Source organism: Aquarana catesbeiana, linkage group LG02, assembly GCF_042186555.1.
Source record: "Aquarana catesbeiana isolate 2022-GZ linkage group LG02, ASM4218655v1, whole genome shotgun sequence".
NCBI classification, from domain to species: domain Eukaryota; kingdom Metazoa; phylum Chordata; class Amphibia; order Anura; family Ranidae; genus Aquarana; species Aquarana catesbeiana.
In genome coordinates this window covers 381419008-381439546 of record NC_133325.1, presented here as the reverse complement: position 1 = coordinate 381439546, position 20539 = coordinate 381419008, and the positions used below count along the sequence as shown (strand labels likewise).

Genomic DNA, 20539 nt, shown 5'->3' with positions numbered 1-20539 from the left:
AGCTGGATGAGAGCTACATAGCCCTCCGGTGGCATGTATCCCAAGCATGTCCCTGGATAGCGGATGACAGCCCAACGGAAGGCTTAAGCTACGGCGGCCTGGGACTGTTGTGTGTGAAGCTGACAGGGGACTCTAACTTTGGGAGTGATTTGGAGTGGCGGTTGGACGAAATCATGGATTTCAGAGAAGGGCTACTGAACATTCCGGAAGTGCACTGGGCACAGGAAGATTTGGAGTTTCTGGCCGTTCAAGAATGGGAGCTGGAGATCGCATAGACGGCTGCTAGACATTGCTGAGTGCCAGGGCTGGGCTCCCTTTGCCTGGGACTATCAGGAAATACCAGCTGACAACCCTGAAATCCTGGCTGAAGAGTCGGCAATGTGGCAGAGCAATAGTGTGCTTTGCCAACCTGCCCCCACAGCTAGGGAGGCGGAGGTCTTATGGCGGATGCAGCAAGTGCTGACTGACCTTGATGATCCTGTTTCTGCATGGGATGATCTTGGATGGAGGAATGTGCCTGTCCAGCAGCATGCCAGAGAATCTGCAGTGGAAAATCTGGAGATTGCCATCCCCAAACCTGAAGTGCTGACAACAGGGCAGAGCTCTGCTAACCTCTGCCCAGCACTGATAGCATCTTCTGGATTCCATGGACAGGAGATGGTGAACCTCCATCCCCAGACACCAGTTGCAGAGACAGGGGATTTGATAGACTTTTCTGCTGAGGAAGAACCATCGGGTGAGCACCCAGCAGAAGAGTTGGGATTAGGGCCAAACTTCATTGCGCTCTGCTCAGCACTGATGGCATCTTCTGAGTTCCATGGACAGGAGATGGTGAACCTCTATCCACAGACACCAGTTATAGAGGTAGGGGATTTAATAGACTTTTCTGCTGAGGAAGAACAACCTGATGAGCCTCCAGCAGAAGAGCTGCTATTGGGGCCAAACTTCACTGTGCTCTGCCCACCACCAACAGCAGTATCTGTGGAGTTACAGGGAACTTCCCCAGTTGAAGCACCGGCAACCGGGCAGAGTGCTACCAACCTCTGGCCATCACTGGCAACAACTACAGAGTTCCAGGGAGGTGGGGCAGTTGGCCTCCCTCCCCAACAGTTAGCCGGAGCAGATGGTGTGGGGTTTCCAGCAGAAGGGCTGGCAACAGGGCCGAGTACTGCTGGACTCTGCCCTCAACTAACAGGAGATGGATTTCCTGTGAAGGTGGATGGGACTTCAGTCTCCACCTGTATACTCCAGGGATGCTGGGCAGTCGGCCCAGATCCCCAACAGCATGACGGAGTGAGCCCAGTCCCCCTGTCTTCTCTCCAGCGGCAGAAAGGACTCCAGGGAGAAGGGCCAGTCCAGGCCTCTCCCCAGCAGCAGATATGTTCTCTGAGAGAGGCAGAGGTTGGCTGGGTGAGTAATACTCTGGAACAATTTGTTTGGGGTACTGTGTGGGTACAGGCAGTAGAGGACTGGAACTACTGACTAACTTTGGAGTCAACCAGTCTGGGGTCTCCTACTGTGTTAGTCTCCTGCCGAAAGGGGAGAAATGTGACAGACCTAGCTGGGACAGAGGCTGTTGGAGAGGACTGGGTGCGAGCCTCTTGCCTTTTGATTATGAGCCCTGGATTTTCAATGGAACGGTGCTCTTTGTGGGGTGAATTGGAGGTCCGGTCTGAACTGTACTAATCGGACTCAGTCGTGTATATATGTATATATTGTATGTTGGTTGATTCTGTTGGGGACTCCTTGCTGTGGATTTGTGTCCCTGAAGAGGGAGGGGGGATTCCTCCAGCAGCCCCCTGCTGATAAGACTGATTCATTCTGTTGGGACACATCCTGTGAGGAGATGCTGGTGTCATCAACTCCAACTACCTGTGTTTATGTTAATTGAATGAGCTGATCACATTGTCCTCTATACAATGTAGGAGACGGGACGACTCCTATTGGAGCTGCTTCTATTGTGAGAAAATGTCCTGTGATAATTAACTCAGTCTGGGCAATAGGTCATGTTTCAGTCACCTAGGCTGTATAAAGGATTAGTTAATTAGCTCATGTTAATTAGGTTAATTAGGTTACAGTTGTATTGTTAGAGGAGGTTCCAACGGCATATAAAGTCTTGTAATTTTGATTCTAAAAAAAGTGAGTTCATGTTAGCAACAAGCAAGTATCGCCGTGTTTTGTGCTCAGAGAGGTTGGAATATCTGATATCTGTATACAGACTGGGAGGAAGTGGTATATGACGGAAGCACTCAAGCGGAGTGAGGGACGTTCCTTGACAGAGTCCTTCTCCTGGTTCCTGGCAACATGTTCCTCCGAAGGAGGAAACACAAATGACTGACCAGGGACCTGAGGGACCGCCTTTTGAACTGTTTGGCAATGTGTTTCCTGGGTCGATGGAAGGGACTCCATCTCTCAAGGGCTGTCCTGCAAGACAACTGGGGAAATAAATATTTAGGTAGTAGTAATGCCCCTTCACCTTCCCAACACTTAACTGAGTCCTCACTCGATTCAGCGCTGTGTCCATCTGTAGTGGGTCTCTTCCTTCTCCCTGCTCTCACAGGCTTGGATGAGAGCAGCGAGAGCCATTGGCAACAGTTGCTGTCAGTCAAATCCTGTGACAAGGGAGCGGGCCTGTGGGTGTGTCCCCAATAGCAAACGCCTTGCTATGGGAGCACACAAAGAGGTAGAGGTACCCAAGAAGAGGGGGTCCAAGCTGCTCTGTGCAATTCTATTGAACGGAGCAAATGAGTATAACATGTTTATTTATTTTTTTATTCTTTTTAAAAATCTATTTTTTCATCTTTGAAAGCAGGAGTCTCCAAACTTTATAAACAAAAGGCCAGTTTACTGTCCTTCAGGCTTTGGGGGGGGGGGGGGCAGACTGTGGTCATTGGGAGTAGAAAATGCCCCAGCATCAGTGGCAGTAAACAATGTCCTATTATTTAGTGGGAGGAATTGATGGTGTCAGTAGGAGGAATAGTGCCCCATTATTAGTGTTAGTGGAAGCAAAGGTGCCCCATCAAAGGTGCCAGTAGGTCGAATAGTGCCCCATTAATCACCTACAGCAGAATGACGGCCGGGCGGTGGTTCAGTTATCCTGACTGGGTGTCATATGACGTCCTGCAGGATAACAGCCCATGTGGGCGCGCATCGCGGCGATCGGTGGTGCGGTGTGTCAGTCTGACACACCGCTACACTGATCTTGGTAAAGAGCCTCCGACAGTGGCTTTTTACCACGTGTTCAGCCGTGTCAAATCATGGCTGATCACAATGTAAACAGGAAGAGCCATTGATCGGTTTTTCCTCACTCGCATCTGACAGACACGAGTAGAGGAGAACCGATCGGCAGCTCTCCTGACAGGAGGGGTCTGTGCTGATTGTTTATCAGCACAGCCCCCCCTCAGATGCCCACACTGGACCACCAGGGAAGCCGCCAGGACCACCAGGGAAGCACATAATATGTGGATGGCCAGGTACATCTTCCATGGCCATCCACATGTGAAAATTAATGCTCAATCTATGCCAATCAGTGCCCACAAATAGGCACTGACTGACACCATTATGGAACAATTTCAGTGATGCCCAGCAATGCCACCCATCACTGTCATCAGTGCCACCCATCAGTGCCCATCTATCAGTGCCCATCAGTGCCCATCCATGCCACCTATCAGTGCCACCCATATGTACCCATCAGTCCCACCCATAAGTACCCATCAGTGCCGCCTACGAGTGCCCATCAGTGCCGCCTATGAGTGCCCATCAGTGCTGCCTATGAGTGCCCATCAGTGCCGCAAACCAGTGCCACCTATCAGTGCCACCCATTAGTACCACCTCATCAGTGCCCATCAGTGCCACCTTATCAGTGCCCGTCAGTGCAGCCATATCCGTGCCCGTCATTGAAGAAGAAAACATACTTATTTACAAAAAATTTTAACAGAAACAAAGAAAAACTTTTTTTCAAAATTTCCCGTCTTTTTTTATTTGTTGCGCAAAAAATAAAAATCGCAGAGGTGATCAAATACCACCAAAAGAAAGCACTATTTGTGGGAACAAAATGATAAAACATTTGTTTGGGTACAGTGTAGCATGACTGTGCAATTGTCATTCAAATTGCAACAGTGCTGAAAGCTGAAAATTGGCTTGGGCAGGAAGGTGTATAAGTGCCTGGTATTGAAGTGGTTAATGATGTCAGTTGGAGGAACAGTGCCCCAAGGGCCACATAAAGGCAAGCAAAGGGCCGCATTTTGCCTCTGGGCCACAGTTTGGAGACTGGTGTGTAGGCTAATAAGTGTAATGCCACGTACACACGGTCTGACTTTTCGACGGGACTTGTCCGACCAAATCCGGGGGACAATCCAATCGTGTGTGGGCTTCACTGGACCTTCAGCGGACTTTTCCAGTCGCAAATCTGACGGACTTTAGATTTGGAACATGTTTCAAATCTTTACGTCGTAACTCCGCCGGACCCAGAAATCCACTCCTCTGTATGCTAGTCCGACGGACAAAAACCCACGCTAGGGCAGCTATTGGCTACTGGCTATCAACTTCCTTATTTTAGTCCGGTGTACGTCATCACGTACGAATCCGTCGGACTTTGGTGTGATTGTGTGTAGGCAAGTCCGGTCGTTTGAAAGTCCGTCAAAAGTCCGTCGAAAGTCCATCGAAAGTCCGTCGGACGGGCTGTCGGACTTTTGTAGCTGAAAAGTCCGACCGTGTGTACGCGTCATTAATATGCATAAATAATAAAGTGACCATCATACCATTATAGTCAATGTTGACAACTCCAATACAACGGCTTGTCCTCCCAGCTCCACAACATTAATAAGCCCTAAAAAAACAAAACAAATTTGTCAGTAATTGGCCAACAATAACAATGTAATTAAAACAATCAAAATAACCACCAGTGGGTGATAAAACAGGAAATATCAGTTAAAATGATTTTCCACACAAACACTGGCTTAAAGTATTACCACTACATCATCATTATTTTCAAGGTGAACAGTTAATAACTTTACAACTCTACGTGAATAAATCCCTGACATGCAGCCTTTGAGCTTCAGTCAAGGGACAGTGCCTAGACCTGAGAGAATGATGTTATCCATCAGGAAGCATTTTCTCAGTCTGTCTTCCCTCCTTGCACTGTAGCTTTCAGGGAGTTCCTTAGATGATAGCAGAGAATGAATTGGGTGGAACACGTACACAAAGCCATGAACAAGGTTCCCAGTGGAGAAGTGATGAATGAACACATGAGCAATAGGTACTGATTGCTACATGTTTACCAGCCCCCCATAGCCCCCCCGCCGCTCTCCATCTGAACAGTGGTGGGGAATCTCCCCAGGGGGAGTAGTAGACAGGGCTAATAAAAGTGCATGCGGTACCAAGCTGCAACATATGGCATGGTTATGGCATGCGCTAAAATAGTGCCATAGGAGTCAGGAACCCCCCACATACACACAGTTCCAGGTGTACTGACCCCTGGAAATGAGAAGACCACCACTTAACAGAAGGAGTGCTTGGGGGTGATTAGAAGGGATCCCCTTCCACCCATCCAGGAATACAGGCAAATATAGGGAAACACCCATCAAGGACTACAGGAATCACCTTCCAGTTAAACGAGTCCCCTGACCAGGAGGACTGCAGAGTGGTGACAGGAACCTCCCTCCCTCCAGGTAAAGGAGAACCCAGGATAATATGACTGCAGGGGGGAGCCCCACCGTAGCCACCCCCCATCCATGAATACAGACACTCCCCTCCCCTTAGTTAAAGAAGAACTCCAGAACTCCAGCTAGGATGACTGCAGGGGGGAGATAAGAGGGGATCCCCATCCAGGAACATAGGGAAAGAAAACAGGAAATAGGCGCCACTTGAGTAAGACTGTATTTGTTTAATAAACAAAGCGTATTAAAAACTCACATTGAAATCTCTTTACAAAGGCACATTGGAGTCCAGTAATCTCTGTCTCGGCTGTCAGCGATGGTCTCATCTAGGGTTGTCCCGATACCGCTTTTTTAGGACCGAGTACAAGTACCGATACTTTTTTTCAAGTACTCGCCGATACCGATTACCGATACTTTTTTTTTATGTCACGTGACAGTGTTTTTTTTTTTTTGTTTTTTTTTTAACAGTGCCTTTTTGTTGGGGGGGGGGGGGTGAACGGTGTATGTGTGTGTGTTGTTTTTTTTTAATTTACAATAATTTTTTTTTATTCTTTATTGCAATATGTGTTTTTTTTGTTTTTTTTTAATCAGCCCTGTTGGGGGGCTTTGGTGAGATATCAGGGGTCTTAACAGACCTCTGATATCTCCCCCTTGATACAGAGAAAGAGACAGAGGATAGAGATTCCCCAGTCCCTTTCTCTGTAGCCTCAGCTGCACTGAGAATGAATTGAGAGAAGACAGCGGCTCCTCTCCATTCATAAACTGACACATCGTAATCACAGGAGATTACAATGTTTCAGTTATGTGAATGGACAGAGTCAGCTGACTCTGTCTATTCACAAAGGAAGGAGGAGGAGGACGGCGGAACGGAGGGGGAGAACGGAGGGGGACAGAGAAGGAGAGGGGAACGGAGGGGACAGCGGAGGGGGACAAAGGAGAGAGGAACGGAGGGGGACAGTGGAGAGGCACAGCAGAACGGAGGGGACAGCGGAGGGGGACAGAAAAGGAGAGGGGAACGGAGGGGACAGCGGGGAGACACAGAGAAGGAGAGGGGAACGGAGGGGACAGCGGAGGGGGACAGAAAAGGAGAGAGGAACGGAGGGGGACAGCGGAGGGGGACAGAGGAACGGAGGGGGCATGGAGGAGGATGCAGTGACAGTCAGCGGTGAGCGATCACCGCTGTATGTCACTAAAGCAGCTGAAAGCCGCTGGGGGAGAAACTTGTAACTCCCCCACGCGCCAATCACAGCTGACTTCCAGGTATCGGTGGAAGCATCGGGAGCATTTGCCCGAGTACAAGTACTCGGGCAAATGCTCGGTATCGGTGCCGATACCGATACTAGTATCGGTATCGGGACAACCCTAGTCTCATCCTGTTAAGCTGTGTGAGGCCGGTGCCCTGTGTCATGAATTCCACACGCCCATGGCGACTAGCTAACCGCGACGTGCATTCCGTGACCGGGGTATATGAGGAACTAAGGGAATAAGGGGGAACTTATACTACGCATGTAAGACTGGCTGTGGTACTTTCACAGCCTGCACTACCTTTGGCCACCACTAGAGGGAGACTCCACTCCAATCCAGCTAGCTGACCACACACAGGCAGATACGAATCTTACATACAATCTGGTGCACTCTAAGGGTTGAGGAACAGTCTAGCGATTACTACACACTTCTAGGGTTCCTCCAGCTATCCTGCAAGCTTGAACCCTGGTGTTAATCACTCTTCCCACTGTCCCCACACCCACACACCAGACACACAATAAACAATAGCCTGCCACCACCCAACAGTTTGTCCGCAGACTGGTCTGCTGAGCCACCACACACACAGATCTCTGTCTGGAAGATCTGTTAGCTTACAATCTGCATGCAATCTTCCAACACACAGTGCAATTGCATACCGATTGGCACATAACTTAGACCGAGTACTTAGGCACTAAAATACAACAACCTCTCCAGAGATATGAGTCCTAGCTTAGTACACAGAAGTCACTTATTAAGTGTTCTTGCATTGCATAACCACTTACTGTTATCTCACATATATATTATTATTATTATAGCCAAATTTACCACCCTAACTCCTCCCACAGTTTTTACACTACATAGACAAGTAATATACAGAAACGTGCGGATTGTTCCCGATTGGTGTGCTATTACTTTGTGGAACGTTTTGCCAAATGGTTCACGAAATATTGTCATTTTTGCGGCGAAATTGGTCCCATAGGAATGAATGGGGAAATGTTCAAAACTAGAGTGGGAGGTGACAAAAGCTGAATAATCAGGACATGATTTCTAAACTGCCGCCACTCCCTCATTTTCAAGCCCACCTACACAAATCTTATATCAAAACGTTCAGCTATCCCTGCTGCCACTAAACATGTCCACAGCTAAGCCATAGTCCTGATAGTTTTCACAATATGACCATTTGTTTGTAACTCACGCCGTCCATTGACATTCATTGAAACTCTACTCTAGCCCCCTCCAAATTTGAAGGGCAATATCTAAACTGCAACTGTGCCTTCATTTTTAATATTTCAGAGACATACTATGCATCAAAATCTAGGTCTGGGTCTTGTGATTCTCACAATATAAAGATCTTCGCTATAGGATTTATAGTTTTTAAAATACGACCATTTGAAGTACTGCACAGTTATTACAGCTATCATGATCCTGTGTATTGTGTATTGAGCAGTGGTTGTGAAGCATAAATAGGGCATGAGCGTTTCCAGGAAACAGTGAATGTAAACACTGATTATCATCAAACTGATAGCACACCTTCACCTCCATTCTACGTCAAGATGCTGAGACCCCCCAAATGTATGTGGTCATACCTTCATCTGCTAGGCTTGATAATGCTTGTAGACAGAGGTGGCTCTAGACTTTGTGAGGCCTTAGGCAAAACTTAGACATGAGGCCCCACTCACTCCCATAATGGGAAAAAAAAATTCAAGGGATGAAAATGAACTGTATTAGGAGGGTACAGTATAGGGAAGTGGACAGTACAGGGGGTAGGTGAGTGTGCATAATAAAGATATATTTTCCTCAAGCAGAGCTGCACAGGGAAGCTGTTCTCACAGATCCTACCTATTCTGGTAGGCTGTCACAAAGAGAGAAATAAAAGGGGGATGGGTGGAGAAGGAAGGAAGGAAAGAAAGAAAGAAAGAAAGAAAGAAAGAAAGAAAGAAAGAAAGAAAGAAAGAAAGAAAGAAAGAAAGAAAGAAAGAAAGATAGATAGATAGATAGATAGATAGAAGGAAAGATAGATGGCAGGAAAGAAAGAAAGGGAAGGGGGATGGAGGAAGAAGGGAAGGAAGAGCATCCCCTACATCAGTGTACTCACTGGGAGGCAGGAGGGACTGGATGGATGGATGGATGGATCAGACTCCCTTTGTCTTTGTTGGGCTTGAGCTTGAATTTTCAGACACAGGAGGAGAGGGCGGGAGGAGGAGGAGCAGAAGCTCTCTCTCCTCTTCTGTCTGGCTGTGCGGGCAGAAGGGGGAGGGGGGAGATCTGTCAGAGCTCTACTGAGCGGCTCTCCCTGTCTGTGATCCGGAGCTCCGATCACACGTCTCACTCGCAGCCCGTATCTCTCCATGTAGCAAAGTGAGGGGATACAGGACTGTGTGATGGCGGAGATCTCTGCTGCTGGAAGGGGCGGCTCTCTAATTAGGTAAACTAGCCAGCTGTGCGAGGCCCCTATGACTGCGAGGCCTGAGGCCACCGCCTATTTCACCTAATTAGAGAGCCGCCTCTGCTTGTAGACTACTGGTGGAGGCAAGAACACGTCACACAATTTCCCCAGAAATTGTAGCTTTTCTAGTTAATTTTATCATTCAATATCCCGAAAGTGGGCAGTGCATATAAGATATACAAAGAAAAAGGATTTACCAAAAAAAAGATACAAAAAATGCAGAAAGACACACAAATTGGCAATTTGCTATGAAAATAAAAAGGGATAAAAACAGAAATAAACTTTACCCAAGTCTATCTTGTAGAAGCATACTGGAACATGTGGGAACTCCCCAGTTTCGAACTGGCTTCGTGGAAGAACAATGTCCATATCTCAGGCTACCCAATTTATTGAAATATGGATGTGGGCTGGACTTCAGCCCTTGGCCAATCAACCCGGGGGTGTTCCTGTCTCAGCCCTTAGAACGTTTTGTATTCTGAAATGACCAGAGTCAAATTGTCCCAGAACGGCACTGATTGCTGGGTCATGGACAGGATTTCCGATACCAGCACATCAGTCCGATCCCAACAGTACCAATCACTGCTTGCCTGCTGCAATCAGGCGCCATATAATGGTTTTGTGTGATTCTCTAGGATTCCACACCTGCTCAACATACAGAGTTACATGTACACGTAACCCATCACGTGTACGATCAAAAGGAATTGTTTTCATCTCTCTGCCATGAATATTTTAGCTTTTATGAGAGATAAAATAGGTTCCTTAGATCTTTTGATATTAATCAAAGCTTGCAGAATGCCCTTGTGAATGCCCCCTGCAGATCCGTGTATCCAAGATGACTAGCAGTTTTCTTTGAGCCTCAGGAAGGTGGCAATCTATGTTTACTCCAATGGGAACTTTTATTGGCATCTAGGTGTCACTTTGATCCTAAAAAACTGGCTCTGTCCTTTTCAAATGCTAATGAAAGAACATATGTGCATGACTGACATAGAATACTATATTTTTAATAACCCAGAATTAAATTACATCCACAATTGCGCTTATCTACAGATCACACCACATCTTGTTAAGGTAAAACTATCCTACACTTACATTTTCGTCACACCCTGTCCACCAGGGATCTCTCGGCTCTCAGGCGGGATCCAGAACGAGGTCTGGAATGCAGCTGGCAGGTCACAAGAAAGGGCTGGAACGCAGTGTGTGGTGGGATGACGCCACGAATGTGATGCAACGCGTTCCAGAGCATGCGCACTGGAAAGATTGTTACAATACGTGCTCCTTTGTCAAGAGCTTGATAAAGGAGCGCGCATTGTAATCATCCTTCCAGTGTGCACGCTCTGAAACTATGAGGCTGATGTGTCCGGGTACTTGGGCAAACAGAAACCCAGGCAGAGGATTCAAAACCCGTACTGCCCGGGAGAGTCCCGGACAGGTGGCAACAATAGCTGGACCCCTTGTGGCGGTGGCAACTGACAGCCACAATGTCACCACCTGTGAAACCACAGATGCAGCTGCTGTGTCCAACAATTGGCAATCAGTTTACAGGACAAAAGCACCTGTGCAAGGCCATCATAGGTGACCCCCTTCCTGGTTTAGGGAGTGATTTCTAGAACCTTGTGGCACTTATTTTCCTGGAGGCTGTACCTGCATTATAGTGCCTTGAAAAAGTATTCATACACCTTGAAATTGTCCACATTTTGTCATGTTACAACCAAAAACGTAAATGTATTTTATTGGGATTTCATGTGATAGACCAACACAAAGTGGCACATGATTGTGAAGTGAAAGGAAAATGATGAATGGTTTTCAATTTTTTTTACAAATAAATATCTGAAAAGTGTGGCATGTATTTGTATTCAGTCCCCCTTAGTTCTACTTAGTAGAACCACCTTTGGCTGAAATTACAGCTGCAAGTCTTTTTTTGATAGAACAAATAAACCGCGCTAAAATAATGAGTAAAGTCCAATTAGCAATCAGTGAGATAAAGTTCAATTGAAGTCCAAAACAGTAAATTTCTCTATGTGATGAGGTGGGGAAAAAATCAATGGAAGATAACTGTGTGGTGAACTGCTTACCGGAACGTAAGCCAAATCAGACAGATGGCTTAAACCCAGCCCAGGCCTTTAGGAGCACTCCAAAATGGGCAGGATCCGTCGCGCTCATACAGCAGAACGGGTCCTCATAGGATTTAATCAAATAAAAATACAAAGACCATAGCGTGATACTGACATAATAATATTAAATCAAAAAAAAGAAAAAAAGGTGGTGTTCACACAAATAATCATGAAAATCATAAATGCACCCTGAATGCGTGGCAAATACAGGGACGTGAAAAAATAGTGACATGCAACATGCAATGAGTAGTGTCCTTGGAAGTGAGGTGTAAAACACCAAGTAAATCTGTTTATCAGAAAATACCTTTGGACAAGCAGACAAAAAGCCAAAAAACAGAAAAAACACCCGGTGCACAGACACAAGAGGCCGCTTACCAAATGGCAAACTGGTGAGGGTATATCGGCGGTAGGCTTACTGCCTCTATGTGACCCAGAGTGTAAACTTAATTGGACCCATAGGGGTTCCTGCTCACCAGAAGATTGATTGGAAATAGCCCAAAACGAAACCTCGGCGGAGTCACCGCGATCCCGTCCTGGCAGGCTCTTCACAGACGTCACCACGTTGCCCTGTTGTGGACGGGAGCTGTCTGAGTGCCGGCCGGCATTGCTGTTTTTCGTTTTTTAAATGTAAGTGTTTGCTTTTAATAAATTGGAGTCTCAACGTTATTACGCAATTGGCTGCTTCTCCTCTTTGAATACATAAGCATATCTGAGCCTGTGAAGAGCCTGCTAGGACGGGATCGAGGTGACTCCGCCGAGGTTTCGTTTTGGGCTATTTATTTTTGGTGTGCCCCACTTATAACCGCAGCTGTATCGAATTTTATTTCTCACGATACTTGTACCAAGGAGTCATTCTATTCCTATTCACATTTTTTTCACTGGTATTTATTTTTCCAAGCGCAATTTTATTTGATTTTAAAGTCTTTTTTTGAGTACGTTGCTACCAGCTTTTCACATCTAGAGAGCAACATGTTTGTCCATTTTTATTTGCAAAATAGCTCAAGCTCTGTCAGATTGGATGGAGACCATCTGTGAACAGGAATGTTCAAGTCTTGCCACAAATTCTCAATTGGATTTAGGTCTGGACTTTGACTGGACCATTCTAACACAGGAATATACTTTAAATATTTTAAACCATTCCATTGTAGCTCTGACTGTATGTTTAGGGTCGTTGTCCTGCTGGAAGGTGAACCTCTGCCCCAGTCTCGAGTCTTTTGCAGGCTCTAACAGCTTTTCTTCTAAGATAGCCCTGTATTTGGCTCCATCCAACTTCAACTCAACTCTGGCCAGCTTCCCTGTCCCTGTTGAAGAAAAGCATCCCCACAACATGATGCTGCCACCATAATGTTTCATGGTGGGGATGGTGTGTTCGGGGTGATGTGCAGTGTTAGTTTTGCGCCACACATAGCGCTTTGCTTTTAGGCTAAAAATTTCAATTTTGGTCTCATCTGACCAGCGCACCTTCTTCCACCTGTTTGTTGTATCCTCCACATGGCTTCTCACAAACTGCAAACAGGACTTTTTACGGCTTTCTTTCAACAATGGCTTTTGTTCTTGCCACTATTTCATAAAGGCCAGATTTGTAGAGTGCATGACTAATAGTTGTCCTGTGGGCAGATTATCCCGCCTGAGCGGTGGATCTCTGCAGCTCCTCCACAGTTACCATGGGCCTCTTGGCTTCTCTGATTAATGCTCCCTTTGCCCGGTCTGTCAGTTTAGGTGGACGGCCATGTCTTGGTAAGTTTGCAGTTGTGCCATACTCTTTCCATTTTCGGATGATGAATTGAACAGTGCTCCATGAGATGTTCAAAGCTTGGGATATTTTTTGTATAGCCTCATTCTGCTTTAAACTTCTCCACAACTTTATCCCTGATATGTCTGGTGTGATCCTTAGCCTTCATGATGCTGTTTGTTCACTAAGGTTCTCTAACAAACCTCTGAGGGCTTCGCAGAACAGCTGTATTTATACTGAGATTAAATTACACACAGATAGACTCTATATACTAATTATGTGACTTCTGAAGGCAATTGGTTCCACTAGATTTTAGTTAGGGGTATCAGAGTAAAGGGGGGCTAAAAAGAAATGCATGCCACACTTATCACATATTTATTTGTAAAAAAAAAAAAATTGCAAACCATTTATCATTTTTCTTTCACTTCACAATTAGGTGCCACTTGCCATTTACATTTTTGGATGCAACAAGACAAAATGTGGAAAATTTCAAGGGGTGTGAATACTTTTTCAGGGCACTCTAGATAGAGAAACAGTAATCTGAAACCACAAGCCAGATCCTCCATCTGCACAGCAAAAAAAAGAAACGTAACAAACAAATGTAGCCAGTTGCTTGGCTAAGAATGGAGAGTGAGAGAAACACTGGTTGCTGCTGCTCTCTGTAGCTGCTGCCCTGTGGTGCTAAACTGGTTAATAGCTATATCAGCAAGAGCAGGGAACTGCTGAGCATTAAGAGTTCAATAGACTGAGTCAGGCAGCATTGCACTGAATTGTAGTTTGAAGGAGATAGACTCCCAGAGACTCCCAGAGGGAGATTGCCAGGAGGAACTGCATTTTCTCAGGCTGTACAGGACAAAGCTTCCTCTTGCCATGAGGAAGCCTGGAGAGTAGACACAGAGCATTTGCATCTGTGCATTGTAGTGTGCTATAGTATAGGTGCACTAAAGTACCCTGTATATGTGCATTTGGGTGAAACGAAAATTTAAATGAAACAACATTTACAGTGTGTCACTGTGCAGTGGGGTAGCTCTTGCTGCACATTCTGTATTCCACAAACACTATAATTTTGAACATTTATTACTGCCATCATTGTGTACATTAAACTGTACATTCCCTATTCCACGCTGCCATCATTCTATACACTGTGATGTACATTCCCTACTAGGGATGTGTCGGGGAAGTGCAGAGTACAGCTGCCATTCACAGGCGCACACCTGAACAGCCACGGATGCATCAGTGAACACACATGCGTTCGCGCACCTGTCATCAGAACTGGCGCCAGACGGCCTATTTAAACGCAGCTTCAGTACTGGCTAATTGTTGTTTGGTCTACAGCGTTTACCTGAAATCCTGATACCTGTGTTGATTCCTGATACTGTTCCGGCTTATTCCCTGACTACGCTTCTGCCTGCTGTTGTACCTGATCTGCCTATCTGTTGCCAAACCTGCCTGTGACTGACTACGTTCCTGCTTCCTGTTTGTATATGATCTGCCTGTCTGCTGCCTAACCCTGCCTGCGACCCGACTACGCTCCTGCCTACCGTTTGTACCTAATCTGCCTGTCTGTTGCCAAAGACTTGCCTGTGAATGGACTACGCTCCTGCCTGCTACCAGACAAGTCCGGCTTTCCGCCTGTGTGTTGCCGGCAACTACCTACTCAGACTTCAGGACTGATCCTAGGCACTACTACCCCGCCGTGCTCCATCGTCACCTGTCCCACTACACGTCAGGCTCAACCACTAGGTACGTGACAGGATGGGCCGAGCAACCCCCGGTTCGGTTCGCAGCAGAACATGTGAACAGGCAAAAATTTTGTTCGAACACACAAACACCGTTAAAGTCTATGGGACACGAACGTGAAAAATCAGAAGTGCTAATTTTAAAGGCTTATATGCAAGTTATTGCCAAAAAAAAGTGCTTGGGGACCGGGTCCTGCCCCAGGGGGCATGTATCAATGCAAAACAAAGTTTTAAAAACAGCCGTTTTTTTGGAAGCAGTGATATTAATAATACTTAAAGTGAAACAAAAAAAAATGAAATATTCCTCTAAATATCGTGCCTGGGGTGTCCTTAGTATGCCTGTAAAGTAGCGCATCTTTCCCATGTTTATAACAGTGCCACAGCAAAATGACTTTTTTAAAGGAAAAAATGTCATTTAAAACTGCTCGCGGCTGTAATGTATTGTTGGATTCTGGCAATATAGATAAAAATATTTTAAAAAATGGTGTGGATGTCACCCCCAAAATCCCATAACAGGCCCTGCAGGTCTGGTATGGATATTAAGGGGAACCCCGCACTCAAATGTTTTAAAAAATGGTGTGGAGGTCCCCCAGGCACTATATACTCTGAACAGCAGTATATTTACTATACGGCCTGCCCTGTATACTCTGCAGCAAATTGTTGGTGGTACCAGAACACTGTAAGCCCTCACAGTTACTCTTGATGGGTGCAGGAACGGGCAATGCTGTAAAATATATCAAAAATTGTAATTACATGCCCCTGTTAAACAGGGGCAGAAACATTGGGCCTTTGGTGGTGGTGCCATAACACTGTAAGCCCTCAGAGATACTCTTGTTGGGCGCAGGAACGGGCCCTGCTGTGAAATATTATATATTATATCAAAAATTGTAATTACACGCCCCTGTTAAACAGGGGCAGTAAAATTTGGCCTTGGGTGGTGGTGGTGGTGCCACAACACTGTAACCCCTCACAGATACTCTTGTTGGGCGCAGGAACGGGCCCTGTTGTGAAATATTATATTAAAAATTGTAATTACATGCCCCTGTTAACCACTTGCCGACCGCCGCAGGCCGATGTACGTCCTAACTTTGCCGGCAGATATCGTTATTATGGCAGCAGCTAGCTGCCATAACCCCGGTATCCCCATGTCATTTTTTTCAAATAACTTTTTTTTTTTTATTGCATTTTAGTGTAAATATGAGATCTAAGGTCTTTTTGACGCCAGATCTCATATTTAAGAGGACCTGTCATGCTTTTTTCTATTACATGAGATGTTTACATTCCTTGTAATAGGAATAAAAGTGACACAATTTTTTATTTTTTTTAAACAGAGTAAAAATAAATAAAATCATATAAAATAAATAAGAAAAATTAAAAAAAAAAATTTTAAACGCCCCGTCCCGACGAGCTCGCGCACTGAAGCGAACACATACGTGAGTAGCGCCGCCTAATGAAAATGGTGGTCAAACCACCCATGTGAGGTATCACCGCGATCGGTAGAGCGAGAGAAATAATTCTAGCCCTAGACCTCCTCTGTAGCGCAAAACATGCAACCTGTAGAATTTTTTAAACGTCGCATATGGAGATTTTTGAGGGTAAAAGTTTGACTCCATTCCACGAGTGGGCGCAATTTTGAAGCGTGACATGTTGGGTATCAATTTACTTGGCGTAACATTATCTTTCACAATATAAAAAAATTGGGCTTACTTTACTGTTGTCTTATTTTTTTATTCAAAAAAGTGAATTTTTGCAAAAAAAGTGAATTTTTGCAAAAAAAGCGAGCTTGTAAGACCGCTGTGCAAATACGGTATGAAAAAAGTATTGCAATGACCGCCATTTTATTCTCTAGGGTGTTAGAAAAAAAACAATATATAATGTTTGGGGGTTCTACGTAATTTTCTAGCAAAAAAACGGTTTTAAACATGTAAACACCTAAATTCCAAAACGAGGCTGGTCCTTAAGTGGTTAAACAGGGGCAGTAAAATTGGACCTTGGGTGGTGGTGGTGGTGCCACAACACTGTAAGCCCTCACAGTTACTCTTGTTGGGCGCAGGAATGGGCCCTGCATTGAAATATTATATCAAAAATTGTAATTACATGCCCCTGTTAAACAGGGGCAGAAAAATTGGGCCTTGGGTGGTGGTGTTGGTGCCCTAAACCAAAAATATTGTTGGAAGCTAGCATCATCAAGATTGAGGAGGAATAGAATAGTCAGCATAGGCAGTCTTCAAGGGATCCCACATCCATAGCAAATTCAATCAGTTACATCAGCATCAGGTGCTTGATAGCTGCTGATCCAAGACTGATTCATTTTTATGAATGTGAGCTTATCAACAGAGTCTGTGGACAGGCGCACTCTTTGATCAGTTACAAACCCTCCAGCATCACTGAATGTCCATTCAGAAAGCACGCTGGATGTAGGACAAGCCAGTAGCTCAATTGCATATTGAGCAAGTTCTGACCAGTGGTCCATCCTCAAGACCCAGTAACCCAGTGCATGCGCTGTTGGAAAGGTCTCCAAGTCTGCTCTTGCCCCTAGATATTCCTGCACCATGTAATGCAGACGCTGGCGATGGTTGCTTGAACCGATCAGACCTTGGTGCTGAGGGCTTAAAAATTGTTTAAAGGCATCGGTCAGCCGGCCACCTTCTCCACCGCTCTTCCTTTGACTGAACGAAGCCTCAGCAATACGTTGTCTAGCACCATTAAATTGTAACCTCACAGGGTCTGGAAATTCTTTGCACAAACCTTTCTTCAAGGCCTCCTGAAGATGTTTCATCCTCTGCTCCCTCTGTGAAGGCATGATGAGTTCTGCAACCTTACCCATATAACATGGATCAAGAAGGGTTTCCAGCCAGTAATGATCCCTCTCCTTGATACCATGAATCCTAGGGTCCTTTCGCAGGCTTTGCAGAATCAGGGAGGCCATGCAGCGTAAGTTTGCAGAGGCATTCAATTCTGAGTGCTCTGGGTCACTAAGGATCACATGATCCGTAACTACCTCCTCCCAGCCACGTACAACTCCTTGGGTTTTTGGGGACTGAAAACCATCCCTTGAAGACTGCTGCTGAGTGTTATCCTCTACATCGATGCTGACACAATCCTCCTCCTCCTCTTCTTCCTGTGTGTTTGGCGGGCCTGCAGGAATGCTATCTGGATAAAGGGGGCCTTGAGAGGTAAGGAAGTCCTCCTCTTCCTCCTACTGTTCTGCCTCAAGTTCCCTGTCCATGATTCCATGAAGCGTGTGATCCAACAGGAAGAATAGAAGGACAGTGGTACAGTTTCACTGATCCATGCATTGTCACTGCTCACATCCTTGTGCCCTCCTCAACTGGTGACAGGACGGTGCATGCATCCTTGATTTGTAGCGACTGGTGTGGTGAAAAAAAGCCAAGCCCCCCTGACCTTGTCCTGGTGTCATACTCACACAGGTACTCATTGATAGCTCTCTGCTGTGTATGCAGCCACTGCAGCATTGCCAACGTTGAGTTCCACCTGGTGTCACAAATGAGGCGGTTGGTGGGCAGGTTGCATTCGCTTTGAATGTCAGCCAGCCGAGCACTGGCATTGTATGACCAGCGGAAATGACCACAGACTTTTCTGGACTGCCTCAGGAGATCCTGTAAGCCTGGGTACCTGCTCAAGAACCACTGCACCACCGAATTTAGCATGTGTGCCAAACATGGAACATGGGTCAAGTGTCCCTTCAGAGGGCAGATAGAAGGTTGGTGCCATTGTCACATACAACCATTCCTGGCTGGCATCAACCACCTCTGAGTCTGCCCCTGCAGAGCTGACAGAATCTCTGCCCCAGTGTGGCTCCTGTGCCCTAGGCAGACCAATTCAAGCTCTGCATGATGGCATCTTTTAGCCTGACTGTTGCATAGCTCCTTGAATGCTTACAGAGCACCGCTGGTTCAGAGGACAAATCTGCAGAAGAGGCCATAGAGGAAGAAGAAGAGGAGGGGGTGGAGGAGAGAGCTGTGGCAGAATCACCACTGGCATTTTGGAGGCGTGGTAGCGGAACAAGCTTCAGCAACACTGAACCCTGTCCTGCATCCTTCTCAGCTGCCAGCAGAGTTACCCAGTGTGCCATGAAGGAAAAGTAACATCCCTGCCCATGAATGCTGGACCATAAGTCAGCGGTAACATGAACCTTACTGCTGACCACCCTGTCCAACGAGGCCAAAACATTGCCTTTCACATGCCGGTAGAGAGCTGGAATGGCCTTCTGTGAAAAGAAATGGCGTTTTGGAACCTGCCACTGAGGTGCAGCACATTCCACAAATCCACGAAAGGGGGCAGATTCTACCAGCTGAAAAGGCAGCAGTTGCAGTGCTAGCAATTTGGCCAAGCTTAGCATTTAGACGCTGACCATCTGAATGTCTGGGACGGAATTTCTTTTAATGGTTCAGCAACTGGGGTAGAGAAATTTGCCTGCTAAAATCAAATGGTGGTGTACTGCTAGCAGATTGGCTGCAAGTACTTGGGACACCTATTGCTATACCTTCATTCCTCTCAGTGCAGGTTTTTGAGAGGACTGGAGGTACAGTAGGGTTGGAGATCCCAGATGAGGAGCAAGGAGAAGTCCGCTTTTTTTCTTTGATGTGGATCTTTCAAATTATGTTGCCAACGGACTACATGGCAGGTCGTCATATGTCTGGTCAAGCATGTAGTGCCCAAGCGGCTGCTGTTCTGGCCACACTTGATCCGCTTGAGACATACGTTGCAAACAGCAACGGTCTATCTGCTGCACATGTGACGAAAAAGGCCCACACCAAGGACTTTTAAAAGTCAGCGGGGAGTCAGCAGCGCCCTGCACCTGTGGAGCTCTGTGGTGTGATGTAATAGGGTGGCTGCCCTTAAGCTGCCCCCTGGAGGACATCCTGCCTCATTGGAGTTGTGCCTCCTCCTCCTCTCTTCTCTCAGGCACCCAAGTACAGTCAGTGACCTCATCATCCCCTCCCTCCTCGTCACTGGAGCAAACTTGGCTGTATGCTGCAGCTGGGGGAACATGACTGCCAGTTTCTTGTCCTTCTTGGGCACCCCCTCTCTCTAGGCTCACATTACTCCCTTCCTCAACCTGGGAATCAAAATCAAAGCCTTCAAATCCAGCAGCATGTACCCAACACTGTGGTCGAATAATTCTGGGGACTCCTCCATGCATGATAGTGGGGCTACGGAAGGAGTGACTGTGAACAGGGAGCTGGTGAAAAAGGCCGCTTTGGCAGCTGCGTTGGAAGGCAAACTACTCTGAGCCTGGGTGACAGAGGATGAGGATGGCTTTGTTATCCACTCCACCAACTCTTCTGCATGTTGTGACTCAATAACATGGCCAGCAGCAGAAAAAAAGGACAAGCATGCCCCATGGCTTCCTGCAGAGGATGCACCATGTCCACGACCATCACTGTTGACTGGAGACACAGTCTGCTTGCCCTCTTTTAGTGACCTGTGAGGATCTGTCTCTCCTTGGTGGCCTTCCGGACATGATGTATTTTTTGTTTTGCAACACCACACCACACTGTATTAGATACTGTGTACATCACCTGAAGTGTATTAGAAACTGTACACACTGTATTAGATACTGTGTAGACCGCCTGCACTGTATT

General features: G+C 46.3%; 1 protein-coding gene across 1 annotated transcript in view; it reads right to left on the bottom strand.

Moving 5' to 3' along the window:
• LOC141128076 (multidrug and toxin extrusion protein 2-like) overlaps window positions 1-20539 on the bottom strand; it is a 270507-nt gene that overhangs the window by 105619 nt on the left and 144349 nt on the right. Inside the window, exon 10 of the mRNA XM_073615141.1 lies at window positions 4761-4828. Within this exon, the coding sequence (XP_073471242.1) occupies window positions 4761-4828 (68 nt within the window). The remainder of the gene's footprint in view (window positions 1-4760; window positions 4829-20539) is intronic.